Source organism: Geotrypetes seraphini, chromosome 2 (genome assembly GCF_902459505.1).
Source record: "Geotrypetes seraphini chromosome 2, aGeoSer1.1, whole genome shotgun sequence".
Lineage (NCBI taxonomy): Eukaryota > Metazoa > Chordata > Amphibia > Gymnophiona > Dermophiidae > Geotrypetes > Geotrypetes seraphini.
In genome coordinates, this window is record NC_047085.1 from 29,798,126 (window position 1) to 29,817,752 (window position 19,627).

Below are 19,627 nucleotides of genomic sequence, written 5' to 3' on the forward strand. Positions count from 1 at the left end.
TTTGCAAGTACCGTGTTTTTCACTCCATAAGATGCACCTGACCATAAGACGCACCCTAGATTTAGAGGAGGAAAATGAGAAAAATAACATTCTGAACCAAATTCACCCTGCCAGGCTCTGCACCCAACCCCACACTCATTGCCAGGCTCTGTATCCTGTCCCCCCTCCCTCCCAGGCTCTGTACCCTGTCCCCCCCCTCTGGTGGTCTAGTGGTAGGCCGGGACAGGGCACAGGGCAGACAGGGACAGGGCAGGCAGGCCTAGTAACTGGCAGGTAGGTAGGGACAGGGCTCGCAGGCAGGCAGGCCTCCCCCCCTCCCAGGCAGCCCCCAAGGCAGGCAGGCCTCCCCCTCCCAGGCAGCCCCCCCAATCAGGCAGGCCTCCCCCCTCCCAGGCAGCAACCCCCCAAGCAGGCAGCCCCCCTCCTCACAAGCAGCCCCGTAGGCAGGCCTGGCTTCTTCCTGCTCCCTCCTATTTGTAATTCGGCAGGGCATGCAGGCCCCTGCCTCTCCCCCCCGTACCTATTTTTAATTCAGAACAGAACGGCATGGCAGAGCAGGCCCCGACCTCCCTCTCCTCCCCCGTTACCTTTTTTATCATTCTGGCACCCTCCCTCGCTGGACACGGCTGCCTGGTCCCCGCGAGCAGTGACTGCTGCTACTGAGTCAACTTTTTCCTTGCAGCAGAGCGGTGCACAAAGCCGCCTGCCCGGTCCTGCGCTGCTTCCTGCGAGAACTGAGTTCTCGCGGGAAGTGGCGCAGGACCGGGCAGGCAGCCTTGTGCACTGCTCTGCCGCAAGGAAAAAGAAGATGACTCAGTAGCAGCCATGTCCAGTGAGGAAGGGCACCAGAATGAATAAAAAGTGGGGTGGGGGAGTGAGGGGTATTCGCTCTATAAGGCACACCCTTATTTCCACCCCCTTTTTGGGGGTGGAAAAAATGCGTCTTATGGAGTGAAAAATACGGTATCTCTTATCCAGAGAGTCTGTACAAGTAATAATACATAGATCTTCAACAAGGTGGCTTCATATTGCAGAAGGCATGGATTTGGCAGGGATTCAGGAAGGAATCGGTAGCTTTGGAGTATGTAACCAAACCTAGAACAGCTACAGCACAATTTCCATGATACCCACCAGTTGATAAAGGTGGTTAAAGCCCAGCAACATACTACTCTTTACTATCAATTGGCTGTCATATGACTTTTCTGCCCAGGCTATAAAGAGGCTGCTAGCCCCTCTCCGCCCCCCCCCCCCCCCCCCACCAACCAAACACTTGTTGTCTGCTATAGTTCCTGTTGGTATATCTTTTTATTTTTTTAACCACGGAGTTCCTTCCTCCCAGTACATTTTGGTGGTATAAGAGTGAAGAAAATGCACCAGATTTTTCAGACTAGTTGCAAATGTCTGTCTGAAACTCTTGCTTCAGAGCTATCCATTTTAAATGTGCAACCCACCAGGGAGCCTGAAATCTTTGCTGAAAGCACACTGCTAGATCCAAAATAATGGAAGAACTCTTTTCAGAAGGCCTTGAACAAGGGTGACATTGTGATGTCTTATGCATGAAAAGATATGTGAGAAACCTCAGATTATCTGGTAGTTTAGAGATGACGTGCACAGCATGGGGTAACTGGTAATACTACTACCAATTATTTCTACCAGACGAACACAGCGCTGTACAGAGTTACAAAGAAGAGAGAGTCCCTGCTCGAAAGAGCTTTCAATCTAAACAGACAAGACAGACAAACAGGATGTCATGGACACAGTTAAGGGGAACGGTTAATCTGTTGGCTGGGTTGGTGGGCAGTGGGGAGTAGGTTTATGGATTGAAGGCTATATCAAAAAGGTGGGTTTTCAGTCTGCTTTTAAACAAGGTAAGGGAAGAGGCTTGCAGACAAACTTGAGTAATTTATTCTAGGCAGGGGGCAGCTAGATGAAAGGAACGAAGGGCTAGATGCACTAAAGTCAGTCGGTAATATCGATTGGATCGCTGTTGGTCGATTGTGGAACAACGATCGATGAGCTACCAAGTTTGCTTTCTTTGCTGCTACTGCACACTGAGCTGAGGGTTTCAACGTATCATCAGTAATGAGACCTAGATTTTTTTCCTGGGTGGTGATTCCTAACGTGGAACCCTGCATCACCTAGTTATAGTTAGGGTTTCTCTTTTTCACATACATCACTTTGTACTTTCTCGCCTTAAATGTCATCTGCCAATTTGATGTTCAGTCTCCCAGTCTCATAAGGTCTTCTTGCAATTTTTTACAATCCTTTCGTGATTTAACAACTTTGTGTAATCATTAAATGTAATTATCTTGCTAGTTATTCCTATCTCTAGATCATTTATAAATATATTAAAAAGCAGAAGTCCTAGCACAGACCCCTGGGGAACTCCACTATTTACCCTTCTCTGAGGAAGATTTTCAAAACTTGCCGGTAAAATTTGGTGAGTCCATGTAGTGCCTATAATGTAAGCAACTTTTATTTTACTGGTGATTCTCAGCGTAAAAGCATATAAATTATATGCATGCTATTTGTGCAGAGAATCGCTAGTAAAGAGCAAGAGGAAGTATGCCTAGCAATTGCTCAGAAGAGCAATCGCTAAGCACATCCTCCCTTCTGTCAAAGCTTCTCTCACTGCCCTGATCAACTGAGCCACATGTCTCCCCAAGTCCTGCTGGCTCAGCTGATTAACCGGCAGGGAAAGCAGCAGAAAGAAGAGTCCCCCCTCCCAATGACACCTCTCCCTGCCTGCCATTGCCCGAACCCCCCCCAACACACTGAACAAGATCAGCAGGCAGCAAGAGGGGTGCCCACTCCCTCCTGCCACAGCAGCAGGGCTGCAGCCCCTGCCATTCCCCGCAGGAGGAATGCCCACTGGGGTGCCCCCTCCCCCTCCCCCAACTGCCCCAGACATCCCCATACATTTAGAATGCCAGATAGCCAGAGGGATGCCTACTCCTTCTGACCAGTAGGCCCGCTTCTTCAAAATAGAAACATAGAAACATAGAAGATGACGGCAGAAAAGGGCTACAGCCCATCAAGTCTGCCCACTCTGCTTACCCACCCCCTGTCTATGCCCTAATGACCCAATTTCCTTATTTTGACCCTCGTAGGGATCCCACATGGGTATCCCATTTATTCTTAAAGTCTGGCACGCTGTCTGCCTCGATCACCTGCACTGGAAGCTTGTTCCAATGATCAACCACTATCTCTGTGAAGAAATACTTTCTGGTGTCGCCATGAAATTTTCCGCCCCTGAGTTTGAGCGGGTGCCCTCTTGTGGCCGAGGGTCCCTTGAGAAAGAAAATATCATCTTCCACTTCGACACGTCCCGTGAGGTACTTAAATGTTTCGATCATGTCTCCCTTCTCCCTACGTTCCTCGAGAGTGTAGAGCTGCAATTTGTTCAGTCTCTCTTCGTACGAGAGACCATTGAGCCCCGAGATCATCCTGGTGGCCGTCCGCTGAACCGATTCAATTCTGCGCACATCTTTACTGTAATGTGGCCTCCAGAATTGCACACAGTACTCCAGATGAGGTCTCACCATGGCCCTGTACAACAGCATTATGACTTCAGGCTTTCGGCTGACGAAACTTCTATTGATACAACCCAATATCTGCCTTGCCTTAGATGAAGCCTTCTCCACTTGATTGGCAGTTTTCATGTCTGCACTGATGATTACTCCTAAATCTCGTTCTGCTGAAGTCTGTTGTAGCCCGGTATAGCCATATCCCACCCAAGTGAGTCTGTGAACCAAGTTTCAGATATTGCCACCACATCTAGGTCAAAACAAAATGTGCAGGGGTAACTCTTACACAATGAGGTTACTGTTGAGTGACTAAAGAAATCGGTAGCACAAAAATAAAGTCACCACATACACCAATATGCTTAGTAAGCTTGTTTCTTACTTAGAACTCTGCTCAGAGACCGAGGTGAGGCCGAGTAATCAGCCTTCATGTCTCTGAGCAGAGTTCTAAGTAAGAAACAAGCTTACTAAGCATATTGGTGTATGTGGTGACTTTATTTTTGTGCTACCACATCTAGGTCGGCATTCCTTATTTCAGCCTCCAATTCTAGAATTTTGTTACCTAAACTGTGTGCATTGACATACATGGCCCTCCATATCTTGTGTTTGCTAAGTCCCTGTGAGGCGTATCCTACCCGAGTCGGTGTGACTCCTAAAGAACTGTTTGCAATGTGGGTACTTACCTTGGACATGGAAGCGGAGTTTCGACTCACCTCATCAGGATAATTCCTTTCTGCACTAATATGTGAATGGGTACCCTCCCCCGACTTACCTAGTTTAAAGCCCTGTGAAGCAGGCGGGCTAGTCGGTGTCCGAAGACGTTCTTACCCCTACTGGTCAGATAGAGTCCGTCTGGTCCCTGAAGTCCTTGTAGCGCTTCCCCATGGTTTAGGAATCCGAAGTTCATATCCCGGCACCATCCCTGTAGCCACTCGTTCGGATGTGGCACGACGAGCTTGGGGAATCACCCGGCAATGATAGAGCATCACCTGGAATGCTCCTTTAAATATAGATGAGCCCATTTCACTACCTGGCAGAGTTGGAGACTGCTAGGAAGCTCAGAAAAGGCCGGTCTGAAAATTGGCTGGTAAAATACTACCATGCTAAACCAGCTGGAACTGGTATAGCGACCATGTTAAGGGCACAGTACATTTTGAGAATCCTGCCCTCTGTGTTTTCTAACTTTTAACCCGTTCTTAATCCATACTAGGATGTTACCTCCTATCTCAAAACTTTCTAATTTCCTCAGAAGTCTTTCATGAGGTACTTTATCAAATACCTTTTGAAAATTCAAATACACAGTATCGACTGGCTCATCTTGCACATGTTTATTCACCCTTTCAAAGAAATCTAGTAGATTGTATTAGTCTTAATGTTTATCTGTGCCTATGTAGCTGATAATGGGATAGTTCTCTTTTGTTGATTGCAGTCTTCAGAAGAAAGCTCACAGATTTCCTCCCCCCCCGAAGTAAGTGCAGTATTAAACAAAAAAACCCAAATGAACAGAAAAATGTTATGATGCAATAAAATGTTTCTTTTTGCTTGTTCTGTTCAGTAACATTTAAAGCCGCAATCTGTGCCATATGCGTTACGTTTTTTTCATTTCACCCTTGCTGCTACATCTTGGCTTAGTCACTTGTTTTTCACAGTTCTTTTTTTTTTGTAAATTATCTTTATTAACAACTGCAAAAGAACATACAACCATGAGCAGAAGAATCATAAAACAGAACAGCCAGAAAACAACACAGGAGACTAGTACAGCAAATGGTGCTCATCACAAAAAACCCCCCATGGGTTTTCCACAGTTCTAATTATCTTTTGAGCTTTCTCATTCAATGGACTACTGTGACTGAACTTTTCTCAAGTGCTATGTCTTTTTGATAGCCTCTGTGCTGCTAATTGTAGAGCTACTTCATACGATCTTATGAGACTGGACATTCTCTCCCGTAATTCTGCTGAGTGCCGCTTATCAGCATGTGCCCTTGACTATGAAGTCCACGAACTGCTACTTGAATTCAAATTCATCTGATTCTACTATGTACTTTTCCTTTTTTGAAATACTATTTTATGTGGTTGTCTTGTTAAAATTCAGTTAATACATGTGTTTATTTTTGAGGTGTATCTAATTTTCTGGATTTTTTTCCCCAAGGTTGCCAAAAGGTTTGGGGGTAGGGGAGGGGTAACCAACTAAGAAGGCACTAGGCCTTTTGGAAAGAATACCAAAGCAACATTTTAAAATGTCTGGGAGGTGGAGGTGTATACAAAATAAGAGTATTTTTAGCTGACAAATTTTAAAAGAATGAAATAGGGCAAATAATTTTATTGCATGTGAAATATTAATTTAAATATTTTATTTATAGAGATTATCTTTGGAGATAATACACTAATCTTTTTCAGGACTCCTAGTGTGTTATGATGTAACTGTTATGCATGTGTATTTTCTGACTTAATTTACTAGCTGCTACTTTTTAACTGTCCAGCCAATTCCTTTTTCTATTTTCTTGATCCTTTCCTTTTTCTTTTAAATGTACCAAGTTAAAGCTATTGACTGTATTCAGGCTTTCTCGTGCACTGTCTAGTGGTTCTGAAACAATAGGGTCTTGTATCTGAACCAGCAAGTTGCTTGCTGAAAGCTGTCAATTATGTTTCCAAGTCCACCTCTTTCCCAGAGAGCTGCTACTGCCCCCTCAGTTTTGTTTTCTGCAAGTAGGTTGCTCTGAAGTGCTTCTGATCTGCTCTATGGTTTTATTATTTTTGGGGTTTTCTCGATGTTCTTTGGAGGCTCGATACCAAGAGGTTCCTACTTGCATGCACAGCAGAAATCTGCTGCTAGCAGGATCAGCCCTTAGGGACACCTACCCATCCTCCCCTTTTACAAAACTGTAGTGCTGTTTTTAGAGCTGGCCGTGGTGGTAACAGCTCCGACACTCATAGAAATTCTATAAGTGTCGGAGCTGTTACTGCTGTAGCCGGCGCTACAGTTTTGTAAAAGGGGGGTGGGGGTGGTAGGGTTACCTAGCTTTCTTGTTTTTATATTTTTTGCGTGCAGGGGCCGTCCCCTGCATAGCTGCTCGCATCCCTGATATAATCAGGAGCTTGAGCGCAGACTGTTTGGCTCCTTCCCAGCTTGGCTGTGACTAACAGTGGGCTGGCTGTTTGGTCCCCCCCCCCCACTTTTGTGGCAAGGGTTTTCTGGGGGTTGAGGTTCAGTCTGACTTTGGTTTAACTGCGAATCCAGCAAATCTATAAGACAGATTTCTCCTCCATTGATTGCTGCTGAAATCCTATATTGAAGCAGGCCGGCACCACATGGCACAGTGAATAAGGCTATTGAAGCTTATGGGGAGAATCGGGAGGTATTTTCACAAAAGTTGCATTTAAAAGTTTCTAACTCCAGAGCCTAGGTCCCCCATTTCTAAAACCCTATCCCTGCGATTCTTTTCCTTCAGGGAGGTCTCCATGGCATGATTTTTCTGGTAGCGACCATCTTGCATTTGAAACAAATTTTTTTTTTTTTTCTTCTCTAGACTGCATCTGCCTCAAAACCCCACAGTTTTGCCTAATCAACTGGGTTGGACTCCTCAGGCATTTTAACGCTTATATCATGCCAGGTATGTGCTAGATGGCCAGCTAAGTAGCGTCCATGATGTGCGCTGGGGAGGGGCAGGAGCCTCAGGCTCAGCCTCTGAGTCCTCTAGGGCTAGAGATCCCTGCCAGTGTTGGTGAGACCCCTAGTACAAGGCTTCACTCCAGATTTTGTGAGCCTTATGTGGACTGCCTATTTGAACTTCCAAGAGTCCTCAGCATGTGTTAGTAGTGCATCAAAGGCAGTGGCGCAGGGATTCTCCCCTCAGCAGGCAGAAGAAGAAGACGCAGATTTGGGATGAGGAGGTTCAATCTGTTATTGACTGGGAGGATAGCAAGTCCAATTCCATTTCACTTTTATCCCAGGCAGAGTCTGCTTCTGAGCAGGAGGACAGCAGTCAAGAGGTGGTAGCTACCCTGAATCAGGGGGAAGATCCCCACATTGTGCTGGTTCTGTATCACATCTTCTCTCAGTGGGGAACTCCTCACATAGATTTATTTGCATCCCCCCTCAACCACAAGTTGCCCCACTTTTGCTCCAGGCAATACTCTCCCCAACGGTTAGAAGCAGATGCTTTTCTACTGGATTGGACGCACAAGTTTCTCTTTGCGTTTCTTACAAACCGCCTCATCCTCAAGATGCGTGTCAAGCTCAGAAGGGAGGAGACCACCGTGATTCTCATAGCTTCAACTCAGTATCAAGGAACCAATCCTTCTTCAGATTTTTCCATCTCTTCTCACGCAAAGTCACAGATCTCTTCTGCATCCCAATCGTCAGTCGTTGCACCTGACAGGTTGGTACCTCTCAGCCTGATGTCAGCTGACTTTCATCTTTCCCAGCCTGTCAGACTTATTTTGGAAGCATCAAGAAAACAGTCTACGCAGCAGTGTTATCAACACAAATGGAAGCGGTTTTCTATGTGTTGTTCTCTTCATCATCAGGATCCTAAATTCACCTCTGTATCTTCAGTATTGGATTACCTTCTACATTTATCCAATTCAGGTCTCAAAACCACTTCAATTAGAGTTCATCTCAGTGCTATTAACGCGTTTCATATACCAGGTGATGGAAAACCTCTCACTGCTCATCCTCTTGTATCCAGATTTATGAAAGGACTTTTCAGTGTCAATCCTCCTCACAAACCATCTCTAGTAGTTTGGGATTAGAGAATGACACGGGGAGAGATCCCCGCAGTGAGCCGCGGGGAGCCTGCGGTTTGGCTGCGGGCTTCAGAGACTCTATACTCAAATCGCCGCAGACACGGGGAAAAAAGTTTTCACCGCCCGCAGGCGCAGGTGAAAAGATTTGTCCCCGCAGGCCAATGTACCCCCTTCAAAGAACCGCTATTTACCGTGTCTTCACCGTGAATCTTTGGTCTTGACCGGGTGTCATTTTTTTTCCGGCGGCCATGTTTGTCTTCGCGTGGTCTGTCTCCTCAACCCGACTTGCACGTTGTCGCATTGACTCCGCCCCCTAAGAAGAGGACCAATCGCTACTGCCACACCTGTAATTAAACCTCCTTCGCGGCTTTCTCCTCCCTCTGACGCGTCACTGATGACGCTACTGTTGGGAGGTTTGCTGCTTTCGCTGGGAAAGTCGGAAAGGTTCACTTGGGGGGGGGGGAGATAGGAGGATAAGCGGGGGTTCGGCTGGGAGGAGGTTCGGGGGTTCGGTCTGCCTCGGTGCTCCAAGGCCTGGCGCCATTACCTTTTTCGCCCCTCCCGCCCCCCCCCCCCCCCTTGGTACGCTACTGCTCTCCAGCTTTCCTTAGTTTGCCGGTTTTCTTTTTCGGCCTTGTTCTCTGCCGGGTCCTGCCTACTTCCTGTTTTCATGAAGACAGGACCCGACAGAGAGGAAGGCCTGAAGCGGGCAACAGAAGTGAATTGTGAATGCTGCTGCTGCCCGATGAAGTTCAGGACATCGAGGAAGGAGCAGGGTGAAATCGGCTGCTGGCTTGGGGGTGAGGGTAGGGAAAGAATCGTGGAAGTGGAGAAATTGGCACGATGGCACGAAAGAAAGAGGGGGACCAAGGGGGGAGAGAAAGAAAGGCAGAAAGAAAGAGGGGGTCAAGAGGGAGAGAAAGAAAGGCAGAAAGAAAGAGGGGAGCCAGGGGGAGAGAGAAAGAAAGAGGGGGGCAGGAGAAGAAAGAAGAAGGATCAGAAGAAGGACCAGAGACTCATGAAATCACCAGACAAAAAGGTAGGAAAAATGATTTTATTTTCAATTTAGTGATCAAAATGTGTCAGTTTGAGGCTTTTATGCATGCTGCAGTGACGGTGACGGGGCGGTGAATGTGATGGCAGTGACGGTGACGGGGCGGTGAATGGAATGGATGGCAGTGGCGGTGACGGGGCGGTGAAGGGAATGGCGGTGACGGGGCGGTGCAGAGGATGGTGAGACGGGGACGGGGCGGTGACGGGGCCAATTTTTTCACCGTGTCATTCTCTATTTGGGATCTTAATGTGGTTCTTGCTAGACTAATTTATTTATTTATTCAATTTTCTATACCGTTCTCCCAAGGGAGCTCAGAACGGTTTACATGAATTTATTCAGGTACTCAAGTATTTTTCCCTGTCTGTCCTGGTGGGCTCACAATCTATCTAATGCAGTGTTCTTCAACCACCGGTCCATGGACCAGTGCAGGTCCACAGAAATTTCCTGCCGGTCCACAGGGCCAGCATGTGCATCAGGCCCAAAACAGTGTTCTTCAACTGCCGGTCCACGGTGCGATCAATGCGGCGTTATCTTCAAGCCAGCTCCCTCTTCCTAACTGATTCAGTGAACAAAGCCACGGGCAGTGGCTCCTACAGGCATCCTGCGCCTGAACCAGAAGACTTCTTTCTGATGTTGCAGCGTCAGAGGGAAGGCTTCCAGATGAGGCACGGGACGTGCAAGATGCAATTAGTACTATTATGGGGCAGGGTCTGGGGTGGAGATTGGGTAGAGATGGGCAGGGTCTGGCCCATGACTTAGCCCAGTATTCTTCAACCTCTGGTCCACAGAATAATTCTTTTATTTCTGCTGGTCCATAGGTGTAAAATGGTTGAAAAACACTGATCTAATGTACCTGGGGCAATGGGAGCATTAAGTGACTTGCCCAGGGTCACAAGGAGCAGTGTGGGTTTGAACCCACAACCTCAGGATGCTGAGGCTGTAGCTTTAACCACTGCGCCACACACTCCCCTAATGAAGCCTCCTTTTGAACCAATGTCCTCGGCTCATCTTAAATATCCCACTTGGAAAGTGGGTTTTCTCATCTCACTTACATCTACTCGAAGGGTAAGTGAACTTCAGGCACTTGTGGTGGATCCACCGTTTGCAGTGTTTCATCATGACAAACGGTGCTTCGGACTCATCCAAAGTTCCTTCCAAAGGTAGTCGCTGAATTCCATCTCAATCAATCTATTTTGCTTCAAGCTTCAAGTTTATTAAAATTTTAATAAAACGCAAATCAAGATTTCTAAGCATTTTATGATTTGTATTAAAAAGGGGAAAACAATGAACAAATGAGTACCGATTAAACAATACATCACAAACGAGAAACAATAGGAAAGTGGGGAGAACTACAATTTAAAAGTAAAGAGAACAGGAAGGGTAAACATTACATTACTGACTTCTATACCGCCCGTACCTTGCAGTTCTGGGCAGATTACAAAAGAAACGACTGGACATTTCCAGGAAAATTACAATATAGGGTTTTGGATTACAGATAAGATGACTGAGAAATTACAATTTGGGGAATTGGATACAGAAAAAATGACTGGACTATTTCAGAAGATTTACAATTTGGGGAGCTGTTTACATGCAGTTATATGGCGGAATACAAAAGAGACATATTGGGCATTTCCAGGAAAATTGCAATTTAGGGTTATGGATTACAAAAAGGTGGTTGGACAAATTCCAGTAAATTGACATGATTGAGACATTGAGGAGAAAGAATAACATAAGAGGAAGAAAGGAAGCTAGGGGGGTATAGATTATTAAATAACCTTGGCTGATTCCAACTCTCTTCAACAGTTATACGCATCACGGAAGAGAGAGCACTTTAAATTTCCCTTAAACTTATCTAGATTTTTTTATGCCCTGATATGAAGTGGTAGGGAATTCCATACTGTGGGGGCCATAATTACAAATGAAGTGGCCCGACGTGTGCTGATAATTTTCAGGGATGGTGTGTAAAGAAGATGTTGAGATGAAGATCTTAAGACTTTGGACTGTAAACGAGCTTTGGCCTACTACTTACAGCGTACTCAGCCACATATAACATCTCCTCAACTCTTTTAGATGTTATAATTTTAGTTACTATGTTTGTTAAAGAGCACAGCAAAATTGTAGTGTTGGAATTTTCTCCTTTTCCCTCCTTCCAGTTATATCTTTTATTACAGTGCTACTTGGTTGCTTTTGTTCAAACTGAGGGGGCAGCAGCATCTCCCTGGGAAGGAGGTGGAGTTGAAAACATGATTGACAGTTTTCTGCAAGCAACTTGCTAATTCAGATACACGACCCTATCGTTTCAGGACCACTAGACACATCTGCAAGAAAGATTACAAAGATAAGAACCTAATCTTTCTTCTGAACTGGTAATGCTTCATTGTTTGAGAACCCTCTTCTGAAATTATGCAGTGTCTGTAACATGTAGAAATTGAAAATAAAAAATAATTATCTGAAAATGTAATAAGCACATTATTAGCAATAATGAAACAGTAAAGTTGTACATTATAATGCATTGGGATTTGTGTTTTCTTCTTTCAGAGAGTTCCATCTTTATGTGTAAGCTGTGCAACTTATTTTCACCAAATCATCTGGAGCTCCTAACACACGTTTCAGAAAAGCATTCAGAAGGCGGTCCTGGTGCAGATGACATTATCATTCCCTTGAGACCTCTTGCAACATCTGACAGTTGGAACAAGGACAAAGAAGGTAGGGCTAATGGGTAAAAGACGATATTCTGCAGTGTTCACTTTAACAAGAGAAGAGGAAGCCACAGTTGTTATAATGTGCATCGATGGTAAATGTTGCACAGGATAATTTCTGACTTGATAAGGAAGTTAAAGGAAAAGATTAGTTCACAGTAATGAAGTATTTTAAATCTTCAAGAATAGCTAGTTGGCTAATCATAATAAAAGCCCCTCTTTCTTGTAATACTGGGCTTTGCAAACTTTTTGAAGCAACGGCACACTGGAGGTCTGGACGTTGCGGACTTCGACGTGATCACGTCATGAGCATGTATGATATCATCAAATTGACTTCTGCGCATGCACGGAAGCTTTCCAGATGGGGGCCTGGGCTTGCTATTACTATGAAGGGGGGGGGGGGGGGGGGGGGAGAGGTGCAGAGAGGTGGAAAGGAGCCGGCTTAGCTGACTGCCTACAGGATGTGACTCTTGCTGCGAGAGGCATGTCCTGTGGGCAGTGAGCTGGAGCCTTTTCTCTCTAGTGTGTTGGTGTGTTGTGGCACATCCCGGAATCTCACCTAACAGTTTGTGATACACTGTTAAAGAAAATTTTGCAACAATTTAAAAAAAAAAACAAAAAACCTTTTTTTTGTAGCGTTTGCCTTTTAACATTTAAAACCAGGGTATCAGCATTTTGGTTATCACTTGCTAGTGGAGACCTAAAAGACCAAGCTTATCAAGAGACTTCTTGGTACTGTGCTGGTGCTAAAGTACCAACAGATTGCGTGAACAGGCAAAAACACTTTTCCTTGGTCTTTCTGCTCCTGTCACCAACTGTAGCATATTGGCTAGCGGCAGCAGTTTTCGGTCACTTTGGTGTTTGTTATAGAACAGTGGTTCCCAACCCTCTCCTGGAGGACCACCAGGCCAGTCAGGTTTTCAGGCTGTCCCTAATGAATATTCATGAGAGAAATCTGCACATAGTGGAGGTGCCAGGCATGCAAATCTGCTCAATGCATATTCATTAGGGCTGACTGGCCTGGCCTGGTGGTCCTCCAGGACAGGGTTGGGAACCACTGTTATAGAAGATCAGTTCTTGTTTTGGATGTCTGAAACCTGGCATTTAGACATTCGTATTGTAGTATGTTCAAATGGCAAGTGGGTAATGGCAAGTGGGTATAGAGAGGGCCCAAAATATAGACATCCAATTCTGATCACAGAAGGGGGAAGGCATGTTAAAATCCAAAAAGATGGATGTTTACTTGTTACATCCAGGCACATCCAGGTTACTGAAAGGTAATCTGAGCAGCTCTCAACTGGAGGAATTAAGGCACAACACCTCCTTAATCCCCCTAATGATTGCTCTGCCCCTCCTTTCCCCCTGTTTATGAAACTGGAAGGGGATACGAGGTTCTATTAAAACTTCAGGTATTGGACTATCTTCTACACCTGTCTCAGTCTGGTCTCAAATCTACCTCCATACGAGTCCACCTGAGTGCTATTGCGGCTTTCCATCAGCCTCTACAGGGGAAACCTTTGTCTGCTCATCCTGTGGTTTCCAGATTTATGAAAGGTCTTTTTCATGTCAACCCTCCTATCAAACCTCCTCCTGTGGTTTGGGATCTCAATGTTGTCCTGTCTCATCTCATGAAGCCTCCGTTTGAACCTCTCAACAAGGCTCCACTTAAGTATCTCACCTGGAAGGTGGTTTTTCTGGTGGCCCTCACGTCTGCTCGCCGGGTCAGTGAGCTTCAGGCCCTAGTGGCGGATCCACTGTTCACTGTATTTCATCATGACAAGGTGGTTCTTCGTACTCATCCGAAATTCCTGCCTAAAGTGGTCTCTGAATTTCACATCAACCAATCCATCGTGCTTCCAGTGTTCTTTCCAAAGCCTCATTCTCATCCTGGGGAAGCTGCTTTGCACACTCTGGACTGTAAACGTGCTTTAGCTTTCTACTTGGATCGCACAAAGCCTCACAGAACTGCTCCTCAACTTTTCGTCTCCTTTGATCCAAACAAGTTGGGACGACCTGTATCGAAGCGCACCATCTCTAACTGGATGGCGGCTTGTATCTCTTCCTGCTATGCCCAGGCTGGATTATCCCTTCCCTGTAAGGTCACAGCCCATAAGGTCAGAGCAATGGCAGCCTCTGTAGCCTTCCTCAGATCGACACCGATTGAGGAGATTTGTAAGGCTGCCACTTGGTCCTCGGTTCATACATTCACCTCTCATTATTGTCTGGATACTTTCTCCAGACGGGATGGACAGTTTGGCCAAACAGTGTTACAAAATTTGTTCTCTTAAATTGCCAACTCTCCCACCATCCCATTGGGGTTAGCTTGGAGGTCACCCACTAGTGAGAATACCTGCCTGCTTGTCCTGGGATAAAGCAATGTTACTTACCGTAACAGTTGTTATCCAGGGACAGCAGGCAGCTATTCTCATGTCCCACCCACCTCCCCTGAGTTGGCTTCTCAGGCTAGCTACCTGAACTGAGGAGACACGCCCGGTACATCGGGCGGGAAGGCACTGGCGCATGCGCGGTGCGGGCATCTCGAAACTTCTAAGTTTCTTCAAGAAAGACATGCTTTCAAGATGTCCGTATCGGGGCTCTGTCGGATGACATCACCCACTAGTGAGAATAGCTGCCTGCTGTCCCTGGATAACAACTGTTACGGTAAGTAACATTGCTTTACTGATTGGCCATCTTGGCATTGCTTCTGTTTTATATATGAGTCCATGTGGCAAGGAAGTATAGGTGTGAATGCTCATAATCCCATGCTGTTTTCTTTAACAAGGCAGGTAGGGAGTACAAGTGTCCATGCTGCTCACTCAGAGCTGTAAGGAGCAATATATAATGTTCAATAACTGTAGAATAACAAAGTTTCATAAGAGGAAGATCCAGGCAATTAGGTTCTAGTAGGGGGAAGGGGCTGGGATTGTTAAAACACATTTATTTTGTTTTTGCATTGAGATCTTCCATGTTTTGATTTTAATTGATGACGCATAAGCCTACTGAATATTTAAAATATTCAAGTTAAAACTGGTAGATTTTATTTCACTATCGCCTCTCTTAACTTCTAATCTAATGTCCTAATTTCATCAGCTGAGGAAACTGTAGAATGGAAAATCTGTTATAACAGTAGACCATAAAAGACCCCATTTGGGATTAGATAAAAAATTAGAGATGCAATACTTATTACTGTTTCCCTTATTGACATAATTGTGATTATTAGGATATCCAGTTGGGTTATATCAGGTCACGAACTTGGAATCTTTTGATTTGGTTTCTTTTCCCCCATTGTAACTACTGACCCTAACCTGGTACCCCTTCTTAGTAAAATTACCAGTGATGAAATTACATAGAAAGGAGTACTTTAGATATTTTTTCTGTGTTTAAGACTGAGAAAAATATACATTTGCTATAATCTGAGCTCTTGACTGAAATATAGGATTTGGGGTCATGCGATAAATATTTCTTCATTTATCATGTAATTAAACTATGTGATTCGTTGCCAGAGAATGTGGTGAAAATAGTTAGCTTAGCAGGGTTTAAAAAAAAAAAAAGATTTGGATAACTTCTTAAAAGAGAAGTTCATAAACCATTATGATGGACTTTGGGAAATGCACTGCTTATTCCTAGGATAAGCAACATAAAATCTGTTTTACTCCTTGGGATCTGGGTTGGCTACTGTTGAAAACAAGATTCTGGGCTTGATAAGCCTTTGGTCTGTCCCAGTATGTCAACTCTTGTTCATATGTAATTGCCTTGATTTTTTTTTTTTTTTAAATCATTTCTTAATTGACAAGCTACAGAAATATAGACACCCCGAAAAGCTCATGTGAATAATTCTACTAAAAATGCACAGTAACCCTGACAAAATAGCCCAAAGACAAAACAGCTGAATCAGATTGTATATAAGAAATGGTAGACAGAACCGTTAGAAAATGGCAAATTTTATTAATAATTCGTCAGATGCTTAGAACTTTTAAATGATAGAATTGCAACAATATACAAAATGGCTGAGTTATGTGAATTCTTATGAATTCATCTTTAAAAGCAGATTAATTAATAAAGTAAATGGCAGACAGTTTTATCAATAAATGGCTAATTATGTGAAATCAACTGAAAAGCTAATTGTGACTTTCTTATTATCAAATCATCTCTAATGTCAAAAGTACTTTTTAAGTTGTCTTTTTAAAGATAAATTTTGCATTATATGCAGATAGTTGTAGGTGTTGTACACATACTGTAGCCCCATCATATTTATGTACTTGTACACCACTGAATGTTGTTTTCACCAAGGCACTTTTATCAGGAGGGGGTCATTTTATTGGTAAGAATTATATTGGACTTTTTGTTGAGACCATACTGCCAGGGCAGTTTTGTCAACAAATCACACTTGGAGTAATATTGGAGTAGTGATTCTGGAAGTGCACATATGTATTGCCAATAGTCTTGTTTATCCTAGGATAAGCAGGCAGCTATTCTCACATATGGGTGACGTCATCGACGGAGCCCCGATGCAGAAGCCTCGCAAGCAAACTTGCTTGTAGAAACTAGTTTTGAGTCAGCCGCACCGCGTATGCACGAGTGCTTTCCCGCCCCGCCTCGAGGCAGATGCTTTTCTTCTGGAATGGATGAATCTCTTCCTGTATGCATTCCCTCTCATTCTCAAGACTCTTGTCAAGTTAAAGAACGACCATGCCACCATGATTCTGATTGCTCCTCGGTGGCCGAGACAACCTTGGTACTCCCTTCTTCAACTCAGCAGCAAGGAGCCATACCTTCTACCAGTTTTTCCATCTCTGCTTCATCCCAACGTGCAGTCTCTACACCTGACAGCTTGGTACCTCTCAACATAACTCCTCTTCAGTTTTCTCAATCTGTAAGAGACATTTTAGAGGCTTCTAGGAAGCCTACTACTAGACAATGCTATCACCAAAAATGGACTAAATTTTCTACGTGGTGTTTTTCTCACGATAAGGAGCCTCAACATTCCTCCTTGTCTTCTGTTTTAGACTACCATTTGCATTTATCCACTTCTGGCCTCAAGTCTACATCGATCCGAGTCCATCTCAATGCAATTGCTGCTTTCCATCAGCCTTTTGAAGGAAAACCCCTTTCTGCTCATCTGGTGGTTTCCAGATTCATGAAAGGACTTTTCAATGTCAAACCTCCTCTCAAACCGCCTCCTGTGGTTTGGGACCTCAATGTTGTTCTTACTCAATTGATGAAGCCTCCATTTGAACCAATGTCTACGGCTCATCTGAAGTATCTCACTTGGAAAGTGGTGTTTCTCATTGCCCTCACTTCTGCTCGAAGAGTCAGTGAACTGCAAGCTTTAGTTGCTGATCCACCTTTCACTGTGTTCCATCATGACAAGGTGGTTCTCCGTACTCATCCTAAATTCCTACCTAAAGTGGTTTCGGAATTTCATCTCAACCAATCCATTATTCTTCCAGTATTCTTTCCAAAGCCTCATTTTCATCCTGGAGAATCAGCTCTTCATACCCTGGACTGTAAACTTGCTTTGGCTTCTATTTGGAATGCACCAAACCACACAGAACTGTTCCTCAACTTTTTGTCTCCTTTGATCCAAATAAGTTGGGACATGCTGTCTCTAAGCGTACCATCTCCAACTGGATGGCTGCTTGTATCTCCTTCTGCTTTGCCCAGGCTGGATTACCCCTACAGAGTAGAGTCACAGCCCATAAGCTCAGAGCAATGGCAGCTTCAGTAGCTTTCCTCAGATCTACACCTATTGAGGAAATTTGCAAGGCTGCTACTTGGTCCTCGGTTCATACTTTCACTTCTCACTATTGTCTGGATGTTTTCTCCATACGGGATGGCCATTTTGGTCAGACAGTATTACAAAATTTATTCTCCTAAATTGCCAACACTCCCACCATCCCATTCTGGTTAGCTTGGAGGTCACCCATATGTGAGAATAGGCTGCCTGCTTGTCCTAGGATAAAGCACACAGTTACTTACCATAACAGGTGTTATCCAGGGACAGCAGGCAGCTATTCTCACAACTTTGGTTGGCTTCTCTGCTAGCTATCTGAACTGAGGAGATGCGCCCTGTGCTGGGCGAGAAGGCACTTGCGCATGCGCGGTGCGGCTGACTCGAAACTTCTAGTTTCTACAAACAAGTCTGCTTGTGAGGCTTCCACATCGGGGCTCCGTCGATGATGTCACTCATATGTGAAAATAGCTGCCTGCTGTCCCTGGATAACACCTGTTACGGTAAGTACGTAACTGTGCTTTATCCCAGGACAAGTTTATAGCCTGCAGTATTAGTATGTGACATAAAAGTGTTTTTTAGTTGCAGTTGCATTTTAACTTGTTAGCATAGTCTCCATTAACTACTATAATGTGTATTTTCTCCATGCCGGACTTCTGATAGTTCTGTTTTGCTTCAGATTAGAGAATGACATGGGGACAAATTTTTCCCCATCTCCGCAGGAACTCAATTTCCCCGTTCCCGCGAGTTTTGTTGCTGTCCCGCCCCATTCCTGTAAGCTCTTCTTTAATTGTACAAGTCTCAAGCACTTATGATTTAAAAGTGTTTGAGGCTTGTGCAGATGAGGACAGAGCATACAGAAATGGGGCAGGGACATGAAAAGAACTTGACGGGAAAATGAGTTCTTGCGGGAATGGGGAAAAATTTGTCCATGTGTCATTCTCTACTTCAGACCTTTCGCTGTCTGTTTCTGGGCAGTGCTAGTACTATTTACCACTTCTATAGCGCTGATAGGCATACGAGAGCCGTTCAAAAAGTATCAGACCTTTATTCATAAAAAATACTCGTATTCACATACAACAATCTTATACTAATCTCCTTCAAAGTAGTCCCCTTGGGCTGCCACACCCTTCTTCCAACGGTTCTGCCACTGTCGAAAGCAGCGCTGAAACGCCTCTTTTGAGATTGCTCGCAATTGGTCTGTTGTATTCTGCTTGATGTCTTCTCTTGACTGAAATCTGGTCCCTTTCAGGGGCATTTTCAGCTTGGGGAAAAGCTAGAAGTCACACGGAGCCATGTCGGGAGAGTAAGGAGCCTGAGGAATCACAGGTGTGTTGTGTTTGGCCAGGAAACTCCATATCAAATGTGAAGAATGGGCAGGTGCATTATCGTGATGAAGCTGCCTATTGCCCGCTGCCCACATGTCCGGCCATTTGCGTCTCACAGTGTTACGAAGGCGACGCAGAACCTCTGCTTCTGGTTCCTACCGGCCGTACCATCTTGGTCTTGTCAGGTTTTCTGATATGTTCCAAACACAGAAGGCTCTCTTCTCCATCCCCTAGAGTGGAATAGCCTAATGGTTATACTTAGCAGGCTTTGAGCCAGGGAAGCTGGAGTTCAACTCCCTCTGCTGCTCCTTGTGACCAGGATTTTTTTGGATGAAAACCAGGTCTAAACAGGCTTTATATATTTGAATCTTACCACTGGACAGAAGTGTCCCCTGGCATGGGATTAGGCTCCTCTGCTTCCTTGCACAGCAACAGATAATCCATGGAGAGTTCTTCCCTGTCGGCTGTTGCAATGGGTTCTGCCCACTGCTCATCCGGGCCTCTGATCTCCTGAAGGCCCAGTCAGCTTTCTGGCTATTTCCACT

At 44.8% G+C, this 19,627-nt stretch overlaps 1 protein-coding gene across 3 annotated transcripts in view; it reads left to right on the top strand.

Moving 5' to 3' along the window:
- The window catches only part of ZFAT (zinc finger and AT-hook domain containing), a 305,185-nt gene that overhangs the window by 152,309 nt on the left and 133,249 nt on the right, over positions 1-19,627 (top strand). For all 3 annotated transcript variants that reach the window (XM_033932774.1, XM_033932772.1, XM_033932773.1), the window contains one exon: positions 11,863-12,030. In XM_033932774.1, coding sequence (XP_033788665.1) covers positions 11,877-12,030 — 154 coding nt within the window. In that variant the 5' untranslated portion in view covers positions 11,863-11,876. The remainder of the gene's footprint in view (positions 1-11,862; positions 12,031-19,627) is intronic.